Raw genomic sequence first — 14,445 nt, forward strand, 5'->3', positions numbered from 1 at the left:
ACATCCGTGCGTTTTGAGTCTGCGCACGAACGATATTACCTATGCATTCAGGGTGGAATGCAATGCAATATAAGACTTTCTATCAAGTAGATCATTCAAAGCCAAGTCGCATATAAGTATGCTAATCGCATGTCATTACTTGTTCTGTGCTATAGGTCGGAGGTGTTTATAGATACCTACTACAGTCAGTACTACACCTATCATAAAAAGCCTAAGCCTAACTATAACTAGCAAATAAATGTTATTTATAACATTAGTCAATACTCTATTACTGTTCGAGGTAATAATGGCAGCTACACTTATCCCTAATGACCTTAGCAGAAAATTAAGTACATGTATGTATATACGAGGTCATGAGTATTTAATTATGCGACCATTGAATAATAAGGAGTTTTAGCACGCTACGATGACAAAGGTCACGAGTTACAGTAATAACATATACTAATCTATGTTCACGAGTACCTACTCGTACCCTGTCATTTGCATTCAGTTGCATACTAAACCAACGTTTGACGTTACATTTAACAGCATCCTAGTCTTGTGGGTAATGCCAAGTAATGCTAATTGTGATCCTGCATACGAAGCTGAAGTCTGGAGGTCCTGGGTTCGAATCCCGGTAAGGGCATTTATTTATGTTTAATATATTAAAATATTGTAAATGTCATGAGCTAAGCGTTCTTAGTGTAAGATCTGGTGATTATATTAAATGTTTATAATTTATTATACGGGCCATTTTATTTTAAGTTGTACAGTGCACACTACATACACTTATATTTTTAATTTGGACATTTGTATGTTATATAACTACATATAGAATTAGCCTCATGCATGAAGTTATATTTGAACGAAATATTTTTTATTCGGACAAATGCATTTCCGTTATTAAATTATCATCTAATTGCTTAAAATAATAAACAAAAACTAAAAAAAAATGCCCACGAAAAGCTAGTGAGCGAAACGCGCGAAATGTCACGTGACTTCACGCGTTCGACAGATTAGTTAACATAAGTGTCATTACTTCATTAGTAGCAAACGTCAGCTCTGTCGATTTCGCGCCAAAAATTATGAAAACATCAAGCGCTCCAAATTTTTCAACATTTTAAATATTTTTTAATAAAATTATGTGAAGGTTTACAAAAGTATTTTTATTTTTTCCGGTGTTCAAACGATATAAATTATGATTACAAAAATAAAATAAAATCATGCATGGAGCTAATTTGCGAGCTCTTTTGATCCTTATTAGTAGGAGAAAAAAATTGTCCCAACATTTTTATTTCCATTCCGTTTTTCCGTTAAAATTTTTCATATACCTTGTATGAGGTTAACGGGATGGTAATAACGAAAAATGTATGGAAATTATGTGACATTTTCTTCTCCTATTAGGAGTAACAGAACTCGTAATTCTTAGTAAAAATAATATAAAAAATCCCAAAGGAAAAAAAATTGTATCCAACTTTAAATAAAATGACCCATACTTCCTGTTGAGAAAAGAAAATTATAAAGGCAAGGATTAAACATATATAAATTTAGAAGTTTAAATTGATTTTGTAACAAAACATACACTTAAATCAACTTTTAGACGAATTAGAGCCCTTACTAAAGTATTCATTTAAAATCATATTACAAAATGCCATTTCGTTGAACCCGTATATATCTTGTCATCTCATTAATTTTAAAGATTCCAGTAGATAGGTATAGGTACATAAGTAATCGCAACGTATTTAAACTTAACAATTTAATATCTCAACGTCTTATAATAACCAGTAAAATATGTAATATACTACTATATAGTAATACAGCTATATTCGACCCTAAGTGTAGATACTTGTAGATAGAAGTTCCGACCGCGACGTTCGTAAGTCTGTGACTGCTAAAGGTCGGAAAAGTCTAAACTAATGCTAACTACGCGTTCGTTCGACCCCTGGCAACTGTGAATCGTCGTTAGGGGTAATAGACGTCCGGAGCGTTATTAACTTTTTGGACGCCAATGACCGTAGGTTCAACGCCATAGACCGATTAATCGGTCGTAGACCACAGAGCAGCATAGACCTACATGCATATGCATAAAGTTCAATTTCAGTTTTGACACTTTGGTGACGTGGCGTCTGGATGACAGCTTCTGTGTTTGACACGGCGTCGAAAAGGTTAATGCGCTATTTTGTAAGCAGAATAGGAATGTTCATACCATAAAATAATTTGCATCAGAAACACGTGACAATTCAGATTTAGAAAACAAATAGCGGTTTTAAACCGTATTACTTATATATTAGATCCGTATCTACTTTCTTAATGCGATATGGTACTGTCGCCACAGATAAAAGTTTTCTCTAGTATACGTTGACCAAAGAGGGCCCTATTCAAATTGTAGAGCTTTATGCGCGGTTTGTGTCGGTTTTCCCTTGGGATTTGAACAAGAAAGGGCGTATTATGCGATGTGCATTTGGCGTAACAAAATAATATAGAAAACGTATTGGTTTTGCGCGTTTGCTAGCTTTTTTGCGCGAGCACATATGTGCCAGCAATGTCGTAGGTACCTACCTAATTGCGTACATTTCCCCCGGTAGTTAGGCCAGTGACCCGCCAGTCATATGTTTTTATGAAACAATTATAATGATTCGTTCAAGTAACTCATGCGCTAAATTTATAGTATCTCGGTTTAATCAAAACCACTTTAAACATTGCTTTGTTTTTCTTGATTTTCCTCGTGATTATCATTACGTATTAAATCATTTTGTTAGGTCACCTTAACCTAACTAAATGTCCTTATTCGACTTATGGATTTTTTTGGTAATCCCCATTGTTGATGGTTCAAACTTTTTCTGTAAGTTACACAGTATGGAATTTATACCCTTCAAGACGCGTAACGTCAATGTGTCGTAATTAGCGCTATTTTTGTAATTAAACTGTAAATGTACTAAGTTTATTACAATATTTTAGTGAAAGCTTTGTAAATAAAAAGCAAGTTAAATGTTAGGTTGCTCCCATAATGTGGTACGATATGTGCAGTAGGTATTGTGTAGTCGGTAGAAAAAGGCTATCATGCGTTTGACCTCAACCGGCGTGTGACGCGTCGTTAGTGGTAATAGAAGCCGACAGCGTTATTGATGTGCTTGTAGGAAGGCTACGAGTGCCAGTGCTGCGCCGGCCAACTGGGCCCACACTGCGAGGAGCGCGACGTCTGCAATCCATCACCTTGCCTGAATAATGGCATATGTGTCGACCTCACGCAGCCTCTCAACGAGGCGAACTACCACTGCCTTTGTCCCTACGGTAAGGAATATGAGGAATATTACCTATGCAAATTGTGATGATACTTATCTCGTTAGCGCGTGAGATGTGACTTAATCCGAGTATTGACTGCGGACGGCTGGATGCTTATTGAGAGGGATTGTTTAAAATATGCGAGTTATTGACCTTATTATTGAAATGATTTAATGTATTTTTGACATGATCTTTATGTACTTAGTTCATAGAACAGAATAAAATAGAATTTCTTTATTTGCCAGAATACGTGTATAAGATGACAACAGCAAAGGTTTACATGTATCAGTATTCAGTCGAGGACACGACATGCAAATAATTGACAATTTAATAAATTTAACATAAAATAAAAGTACAATATGGAAAATATTACGACAGAAATGAAAACAGTGGGTAAATTCCTGTTAAAAAAACTAATAATAAGTTGGTAACAATTTGAATATTAAATAATAAAATGTCCATGAATAAATAAAACTAATATCGATGTTAAACTTTTTATATAAAAAGTCAAATTACAAAATGGATGTCGTGTTTAATTTATTTAAAAGTCATTGGGAAAATAATTTAATGATAAGATGTCAAGATATATACATAATTTATGCTACTTAAATTATCATTCTAATTGCTTTAAAAAAATATTGTGCTCTAAAAATTCCCTCACACTATAAAAGCAATTTTCAGACAGCCATTTTGTAATCTTATTGCTAAATTGGTTACTATCGATTTGCTTTAGTTCATCAGGAAGACTGTTGAATATAACTATACACATATTGTATGCATTTCTGTGGTATACAATACAATAGAATGTGAAGGAGGTTGATACAATAAATCCTTGTATTGCGCTCTCCGATTTCCGGCAAATACATCAAATCTCTTTTTAAAAAAATTTCACAAATAGACATGCTTTTTTGATGTACATGCAAGGCAAAGGCAAAACACTAAATTGCTTAAACAGTGGTTTACAACTGTCCGTGATCCAAGCGTTGGCTATAGCACGAATACACTTTTTCTGCCGAATGAACGCTTTTTCAATGTCGACTGAATTGCCCCACAGTTACATACATTTATTGTTATTGTTTTTATGTTCGTCCTTTACATAATCTCGGGACCATGGGGTCCCGGACATTGGAAGGCGTGCGTGGGGCCGAAGCCAACACACAGAGGCCCCTTGTAAAAAGACAATTTACTCTAAAAGGTGATGTGACACCCACCGACGATTATTCCTGTATGCACTATAGTAGTGCACCCAAGGACAAGCCCCGGTTAGTGTAGGACTATTGCAATGATAAGAAACAAAAGAAACTAGGCTATTGTGTTGAGATGTTAGTGTACTGGTTACCGGGTCTATGGAAATACTATGGCACCTGCCCCAATCTATGTTTAAAAACACGAAAAAAGAATGGACAGGTGGTGACTCGCCAAATCACAATATGGGTCCCCGAAAACGGCCGCTCGCACGGAGCGACAAGGGGATAACATCGCGTGAGTGGCTCAGGGTGTAGAGAGGTGTGCACCGCTTTCTACCCAGTGGCTGGACCAACAGCCACTGTGCCAACTCACGTCTTATGCATATTTCACTTCCACCCTGCGAGCTTATATAGCTCTGACACCTCACTCTGGACGGCCGGTAAAGGCAAGCCAGAGGTGAGTCCTGCGGCCCCTGCTCAGTGTTCACTCCAGCCGGCCAATGAAGGCAAGCCGGAGGGAGGGGCCTGACCGACTCTCGGGGATTATTATTTATAATCGAACCTAAACATAAGAAATGTATAATGACTTAGGCTAGTCCTGTAACGTTGCATTTTGTTTTAAAAATGCAACGAAAATGCAAAGAAATGAATACCTAATACGTACTAATTACTAGTAGTACAATCGGATTAAGTCTCACCTCGAAATCCTTCCAAAGTTATGAAATTTGGTATGTATGTTAATTAAAGGTCTCTTTTTCATGTCCACACTATTTCACATTTGGGGACCTCGAGGAATCGCAGCCATCTTGGAAAATGTGTACCATCCTGGAGAAATTTGCGTTTTACTCTAAATATACGTTCTCTATGAAAATATGGTGTAAGGCAACATTAAAGCTTATTAAATTCTACATAAATAAGTCCTAGATAACTTTGCGGAAAAAATACATCTTGTAATAGAAAATAATAGCTGAAACCAGATTTAGAGCTTATACCCTTTCAGGGGATATTCTCTTAATATGAAACTTGGAGGAATATGAATTCCACTTTTGTCTATACATTTGTACACGTTCTACTCCAATATCAACATTTTACTCGACTGCGACTTAAACAGAAAGTAGGGATGTGGGTTTAAATACTGAAAATCAGTACACCCTGTAGCTTAGGATACTGGACGGATTTTTTAAGACGACATATTGGTAGATTCCTCTTGCCCTTCACAACCTGTTTACACCTGTTTTATTAAAGAAAAATCAATACAGCTGCCTTGAGAGGACGCCGAATAGTAAATCATATTTTTACTTCTAGCGCCTAAACTATTGAGTGGATTTTAATAAAATAGACATGAGTAGATCCATAACTGGTACACGAGTGCTATGCAATACAAATTTACTAAAATAAATGGAGGAAAAATGTGTAAAACTTCAAAATGTGACTATAAAAACAGATTTTAGGTCTTAAATGGGGTTTAAACAATAGTGAGAGTAATGAAATTTGACACCTACAATTTCAGGGATCCCTGTTTGCGTGTCATAAAATTGGAGCTTCGGGGACCACGGGGATCAAACGCCATCTTGAAAAGTATGTCTTTTTTGGTTTTTCTTTTTTTCTCGGAATATCTGGGTTTAATGTGAATACTGTGTATGGCGAAACGAAAGCTTATTAAATTCCACACTAAAAAGTTATACAACACCATAAGCGCTAAATCTGGTTTCAGCTATTATTTTCTATTACAAGATGTATTTTTTCCGCAAAGTTATCTAGGACTTATTTATGTAGAATTTAATAAGCTTTAATGTTGCCTTACACCATATTTTCATAGAGAACGTATATTTAGAGTAAAACGCAAATTTCTCCAGGATGGTACACATTTTCCAAGATGGCTGCGATTCCTCGAGGTCCCCAAATGTGAAATAGTGTGGACATGAAAAAGAGACCTTTAATTAACATACATACCAAATTTCATATCTTTGGAAGGATTTCGAGGTGAGACTTAATCCGGTTGTACTATAGTTGATGAATCCTTGATGGTAACCTAAGTAATGTTTTGTTTCGTCGTAGGCAAGATTATCATACTCTCTATTGGCTTTGGCTTTACAGATAAAGATATCAAATTATCTTAAAAACATTAGATTCATTGAGGTGACCTTTACATAACTGGTCCCCGTCATAAAAAAGTATCGAAATGAACGGGTTTACACGCCTTTGTGATCATATACAGATGTTGCGTGAACCCATGACGTCATAACGTGAAACTGAAAATATCTAACATACCGAGTCCGTGTTTCCTTCATGAATTATTGCCTGGATTTTACCATTTTCCTCGAGCCATTTATTTTTCGGACAACTTCATTCTAATTTATGTTGGAGGTAAAAGTTTATATTTTATGTTTAGGCTCAGGATAAAGAATCCCAGTTGAAATAATTTATTCCTTTCATATTCAGTGGTGCGATGGCGAAAATTTATTCATTGTATTATTTCGACTGAGGAATATTTTTTGTTACGCAGTCAATTAAGCATCGTTGTGACGCAATCTGCTGCCCTGAATACGGAGCGTGTTATTACGTAATCATTCAGCCAATTGGGTTGAATAAGTTATCTGGATAAAATGTTAATACTTGTTCATATTGGCTAGCTAAATGCTGGACCTGATATGGGCTTCGCCTATATTTATTTTCGTAAATGGAATGGATGAGTAAAGTTTGTCAAGAGCTTAAGCTTTTAGCTTTGTTAGAACGGTGGTGCACTCTTGATACACTTTTCCGTACCATGCCCCATGCATGCATGCATATATCTTGTTTGCACGACGCTTTTACTCAACTAGGCAGCTTGAAGGAAGATTTATTTATAGTTGTATAGCGGGTTTTGGGCTAACAATATTTATTTAGCAGCGTGACAAAGAACTTCATAAGATTATCCCGTACGTCGTATAGTGACTAAGAATAATAAGTTAATATAGTGTTAAGAGTCCCCTGCGAGCTCGGTTCTCCATACAAACGTAGTTACGCTCTGTTTTTAAAACGACTAACTAGATTGCTCTGAAGTTTATGTAGCTTCAGATACCATAGTTAAAAAAAACATCGAATTTAAGTTTTTCATACAAAACTTGTTTTTGCTCTATTTCGTTTGTTTTATAAACTGGAGCTATATAAACTAATTACAGGACTAGATATACCTCATTTGCAAAGTTTCATTACAATCCAACACGTAGTTTTAAAATGAGAACGAAACTCAGTTTGTAAGGGAAGGTGAAATTCGGCCGATCTTGCTGGGGGACTCTTAATCTATTAACGGTTAAGGAGGTAAGTATAAGTAGTTTAAATTTGCATCGATTAGCTTGGAATACTAATTTTATTAAGTAAACTTGGTTAAATCCATGCAAAATGTTATTCGAGCTTGAATTTTGTTATACGTTGACTCAGTTGTAATTTAGTTAAGAAACTTAAGAGTAGATATTTCGTATGATTGCAATATTACCATACCTACCTACCTAATAAATTATACTAAGTTCTGTTATGTTACAAGCTTTAGTTTGATGCTTACAAACATATTTTAATGATAAGTAACTACTTAATTCGACTACTATTGGTTTTTATTGGAACTACCTGTGGCATAAAGCAAAGTGGACTGTATTGTTTGTGTGCTATACTAACCCAAAGGAAACTAACTTGGCTTTGGCTTACCGATGGCTGCGGGTCCTCGTGTTGGCAGAGGCCTCTGCTGCTGGTGGCTGCTTCCTAGTTCTTTCTTTATATTAATAATTAGGAAACACTTAATTAGTTTGGTTTTTACGGAATATAATTCCCAAGAAGAAATTCCCAAATTTGATGCCGATTTAGCGCTCCATTACACACAACTGTCACGCTGGACGGACTTCCAATGCTTGCTAAACCATTAATTCTAAAAGATATTGACATGCCTAACGTTCCAGTATTATCGCCACAATTTATAGCGCTAGTCTGTATTCATAAACATATATCGCTTATGATTTATTTTATTACTAAATAAATAACGGCCAGTGTCTGCCACTATAGTTTTTTTTCTGACTACTCCTTTTAATATACCTATAATTTAACCTAAAGAAATAAAGCTTCAGTGTGTGATCTCAAAGGTGAGATGAAGGGAAAGTAAAGTAAGGAAAGCATTCACAAACATTGAAGCCTTTTAGGAAATGTTTTATGCATTCGCTCTAAACGTTTCGTTTTTACGTAGGTTTTACAGGTAGAAAGTGCGAAAAGGATCCGTGCTACTCGGAGCCTTGTCTGAACGGAGGGTCGTGCATGAGCCTGGCGATGAATGGGTCGACGACTTTCCACTGCGCATGCGCGGACGGCTGGACGGGCGCGCACTGCGAGCTGCCCACGGTGGGCGGCGCCTGCGCTGACAAACCCTGCGTCAACGGCATCTGCATAGAGCAGACAGACATTGATACTGAGGGGCACGAGTACCGATGTTTCTGCTTGCCAGGTAATTATTTAACAGTAACTTTTCTTTTTTAGTTTTTTCGCTTGCGCAAACAGCGTCAGCGGCATTTGCATAGAGCAGACGGAGGTACACACATCGACACCGAGAGGCACGAGTTAGTTGCTTTATAATTCTTTACCAGAGACTTTTCATCTGGTAGAGACTTTTTCCTCTTTTTTATAGCGCTTTCCCAGTCGCTTCGTAAAGGTACACTTAGACAAAAATAAAGGTCTAGAATAATCAGTCAGCATTCAAATGCACCTATCGTTGTCGCCTTTCTCTGTACCATAATGCTTCTATGCTTTTATTTCTAAAAGGTAGGAGAATTTTTGATCGTAACTAATGGAATTGGAAATTGATGATATGGCTGGAAAACGTGATCAAATGAATTAAGTAGGTGGTAGAAAGGTAAAAAAAACCGGCCAAGTGCGAGTCGGACTCGTGCACTAAGGGTTCCGTACCATTACGGAAAAAAACAGCAAAAAGATCACGTTTGTTGTATGGGAGCCCCATTTAAATATTTATATTATTCTGTTTTTAGTATTTGTTGTTATAGCGGCAGCAGAAATACGTCATCTGTGAAAATTTCAACTGTCTAGCTATCACGGTTCATGAGATACAGCCTGGTGACAGACAGACGGACAGCGGAATCTTAGTAATAGGGTCCCGTTTTTACCCTTTGGGTACGGAACCCTAAAAAGTAGGTACTTAGACGATGAGCTGACTGTAAACTTAAAGTAAAGCCCGTCTTCTATATGCAGCTGTGTAGAAAGTAGAAAGCGACTGGTCATCGTATATTTTTTTACCAATACGTGTAGATATAGAGACCATCACCATCTTCCTCGCGTTGTCCCAGCATTTTGCCACGGCTCATGGAAGCCTGGGGTCTGCTTGGTAACTAATCCCAGGAATTGGCGTGGGCACTAGTTTTTACGAAAGCGACTGCCATCTGACCTTCCAAGTTCCAACCCAGAGGGTAAACTAGGCCTTATTGGGATTAGTCCGGTTTCCTCACGATGTTTTCCTTCACCGAAAAGAGACTAGTTGGTAAATATCTAATGATATTTCGTACATAAATTTCGAAAAACTCAGCGGTACGAGCCGGGGTTTGAACCCGCGACCACCGGATTGCAAGTCGCACGCTCTTACCGCTACGCCACCAGGGCTTGTAGACATAGAAACCCATCTCGTGTAGATAAAAATGATCCGTATATAAATATTTACTCTTCTTGCGAGAAGAAAAAAAACATTCGGTCGCGTAGATAAATACGCTGATCGCTAACTAACTCGCTTCTCGTTTTTGTTTTCGGCGTTTGAACATTTGCTCAAACTACTTATGGTCGTGGAGCCCATGAGGGGATTTTTAGTCAGTCGAGCGCCTCAGCTCAGCATGGGGGATAGCTTGCATCCTATTGAGTATCTCCACCAAGTATGCGTCCTTGACACCGAGCAGGGAATCCAAGACAGCCCGTCAGAATAGTAAAAAAAAACACCGCCTTGAAATACTCGAGCGCGTCAGATTAAGATATAGTAGATTAATTACTTGTTAAATAGTGCCCATTTCAATAATCTGACGATTTTAGCGATCCGTGGTAGTCGCAGTTGCAAAAAAAAATCGCGACCTTGACTTACTCGAGTGCATTCGATTTTTTTAAGGGAATAATGCAAGAATAACAATGAAAAAAATCTGCCGATTTGAGCAAGCAGAAGTGTCAAAAATCGTTTATGAAGTTTAGTGCACCCAGCTCTTTTTCCCTTTCACTTTTTTAGCTATCTCTCTGGCTCCTATTTGTAAATTAAGCACACTTATAGATATTTTCTAGGTTAGGTAAAGCTTACGGATGTAAATTTTTTAAATTAAATGAAATTGTAACTAGCGACCCGCCCCGGCTTCGGACGGGTAGGTCAACTAATTTACACAAAACCTATACAAATTATACATATAAACCTTTCTCTTGAATCACTCTATCTATTAAAAAAAACCGCATCAAAATCCGTTGCGTAGTTTTAAAGATCTAAGCATACATAGGGACAAACATACAGACAGCGGAAAGCGAGTTTGTTATATACTTTGTAGTGATTTATATTTTTAGTTGTAGCAATATTTTTTCTTTTCTTGTTTTCCTTTCGTTCTCTCTCTCTCACGTACCCATACCCGTGTAATAATACCCATAATGTAGTGTAATAATTATTTCCTATAACTTACATGGAGGCTAAGTCTAGGTCAGAATAAGGATTCAACGCGGTTTTCAATTTGTAGTGTTATAGACAGTTAAAAATCGAATAGCTGAAATATTATTAAGTAATGTATTCAGATTTCAGAAATCTTCACACTGTGATATCTCTTGAACCTGTTGGTCGATTTTGGTCTACTTGACGGACGGCATTCTACCATCATTCTACGCAGTTTTTTAAGCACAAAAAAAATTATAATTTTCAAAATTACACTATGGAAACTATGTCACCACACCAGCCTTGGTATTATGGCCTTGGCTTAAAAATCGTTAATAATAGCATATAAAAATGGAAAAGTATATTTGAGGGCAACCTGTATACTTAAACACTATAGTCAATTCTAAAATTGCCTGGGCGGCGTTAATACCTGCATTTACCTTACCTACATCTAATCTCTATTGTTTTAACGACCTTATCTCTATCACGCGCTTGTGTTTGTGTTTTAGGGGTCGTTAATGTTATAAATCGTTTTGGAGTTAGTCGATTTAATAATGGTTAATCGTGTTTGCGAACGTCGGGCGAGCGAAATTGTAGGAGTGATTTATTTGAAGATCAGTTGGAACTATTGGAAGGTTGCCCGCTCGCGTGCGGTCTCGCTCGTCACTTGATGTGATGCCTAACCGTCTTGCCACGCTTGCTGGGGCACGGGCACGACCTCATTTATGTGTTTATTTAAACTTTATTGACCAAATGCCTTCTATTATATAGACCATATATCTTATTTTCACTGATTTACGTATAGTATTTCGAACTTATGTTAGTACCTAATATGGGTACCTAAAATAGGTAAAAAAGTCATGAAAAAGTAATGGATGCGTTCGCCTTCCCATTAAATATAAATGGCGCGTTCACAGGCGTGCGAGCGCGACGCACTTAATATGTATATATTTTTGGTACATTTTTGTTTTCTGAATAAAATATTGTCTTCGGTTACCGCGATAGTTACTCATGAAATAAAACTATGAAAACGGATTATATCGCGTCTATTACAATACACGCATATAGCATATATTATTCAATATACATGTACGCGATATAATCCGTTTTCATAGTTTTATTTCTGAATAAAGCTTTTAATATTAGCAGCACTTGCACTTCGATTACGTAACTTAGATTTTTCGAAATACTTTTAAGAAATATTTTTGGGATAGGTAGGTATATCTTTTGAAGCAACGTTTATTAAAAAACGTCACACTAATGGATCGAGAATAGAATTAATCAATCAAATCAAGTTTGATGAAAATTTGTTTCCTTTCTTCGAACATTTTTCACGAAACGCTACGTCGAGCCCCGTAATCACGAGAACAAAAAAAATCCTTCAAAAACGGCCAAATTATTTTTTCACTTTATCGCATTAATATTCGTTTACTTAATTTAATTAAGGGTCTTAAGTAACCGAATGTTTTATATCCCATGCTTGAAATAAATCGGGGTGAATTAATCAAGGGACTCGTTTTCCCGACTACATGGAAGAGGGAATATACATAGTACCGGGGCAAACAAACAATCCCCAGGGCAGTATTGTCTTACAGAAGAAAGCGACCGAAACTTGTTTCATTGAGATCGTACAGTACGTATAACATAGCGACACTGCACATTTTAGGTAGGTAGGTAGGTACCTACTCTCTCGGACAAAACTTATCTAAGATGACATAGTATATACTTAACAAATAAAGAACAACCGATATTTCAATATTAAATATATTAAAACGGGTCCTCACGTATTTTAAGTCGAAAATTGCTCGACATGTTTCACTACGTACCGAGTAGCATCATCGGGAGCACGTATTGGCAGACCGACGAAGACATGTCGAACAATTTTCTACTAAAAATACGTGAGTGAGTGAGTGAAGTTTTAATATATTTAATGTCTGTGTCTTACGGAAGTTTTTTTTATTAAAATTGATAACCTTTACGGGGCGATATATCAATATTCATACTTATTCTTCTGTTGATTCAGTACCTATCGTGCGATTAGATTAAAAAGGTTTGGTTCATTAAACTGAAGAGATTTATTTTTATCACTTTGGTAGAACCCTTCCGCTTAAGTTGCTTTTAATTACGCTATCGTAAAGTGGAACGGAAATCGCTGTCGTATCTCATGGACTTAACTTGTAGGTATCTAATTCTGAAGTTTTAGACGCTATCCTTATTAAAAAAGATACTTGTACCAAAATCAGTCAGGTCATCAATTTATTATTGCTTTGTATACAATTGGATCACCCACTACTTAGTCACATATTTAGGCATTTAGGCATTATTAAATAGTCAGTCAGTTAGTACCTGTAGCTGGGGAGGCGACAATGCTAAATGTGTAGTAACTCGAGCGTCGTAGAGACCTATTGGAATCGAAAGATTAGATGACGGAAAGAAAAAAATGTTAATAATATTTTCTTTTTTAGCGAGCAGGAAAGCGTCTACAGATTTTTTTAAATGTAAAAAAAAAAACACCATGTCAATCGTCAATCGCGCAACATGTCTCTGTAATAAGGGTATGTTAATCTGCCGGTTTACGTAGGCAGGGTGGTCATACGGAAGGGTAGAAAATTTGGAAAAAAAATGATTTACTCGAGCGCGTCAGATATTCAAAGGGGTTGTTAAATGGACCCTACAATAGTGTCTATTTCAATAATCTGACGATTTAGGCGAGCAGTAAGCAAATGGCAGAGTCACAAAGTTGCAAAAAAAAGCCGCCATCTTGAAATACTCGAGCGTGTCAGATTATTATACAGACAGGTTCAGATTGATGTCCCAGTTACGTAAACCCTTAATCTGACTATAATGTGGAGCAGTATCCTTATTCTGACGATTTGAGAAAAAAAAATTTTTTCCAGACTATTTTAAAAATTCCTGTCGTATGTATTTATTTTATATGTAAACTTTTTTGTACCTAAGAAACAGCAGAATGCCGCTAAGTAGATCAAAATCGACCAACGGGTTCACGAGATATCATTTAAAGATTTCTAAATAAATGTTGGTTAACAACGATTTTTTTAAGCTCGAGTTACTTCAAATTTAGCATCTTGGGCTCCCCTGTTATTAACATTGTTTAATTATTTCGTTTAAAGCGTATTATTAAAATAATGACAACGGAGGGCTATATGTGGACAGTGTGAGAGAGAAAAAAAGGAAAAAAATGCAACAATAAAATATAAATAACAATAAAATTTTACACCCGTAAATTATACTTAATCAAGATAAAATCTATAAAAGAGCTTAATAATTTACAAATAGGAGTCAGAGATAGCGAAAAAGTTAAAGGGCAAAAGAACTGGGTGCACTAAATATAAACGATTTTTG

General features: G+C 36.5%; 1 protein-coding gene across 2 annotated transcripts in view; it reads left to right on the top strand.

Moving 5' to 3' along the window:
* Positions 1-14,445, top strand: part of LOC134755900 (delta and Notch-like epidermal growth factor-related receptor) — a 49,796-nt gene that overhangs the window by 26,441 nt on the left and 8,910 nt on the right. For both annotated transcript variants that reach the window (XM_063692568.1, XM_063692567.1), the window contains exons 5-6: positions 3,117-3,270; positions 8,659-8,913. In XM_063692568.1, the coding sequence (XP_063548638.1) occupies positions 3,117-3,270; positions 8,659-8,913 (409 nt within the window). The remainder of the gene's footprint in view (positions 1-3,116; positions 3,271-8,658; positions 8,914-14,445) is intronic.

This window comes from Cydia strobilella, chromosome 3 (genome assembly GCF_947568885.1).
Source record: "Cydia strobilella chromosome 3, ilCydStro3.1, whole genome shotgun sequence".
Lineage (NCBI taxonomy): Eukaryota > Metazoa > Arthropoda > Insecta > Lepidoptera > Tortricidae > Cydia > Cydia strobilella.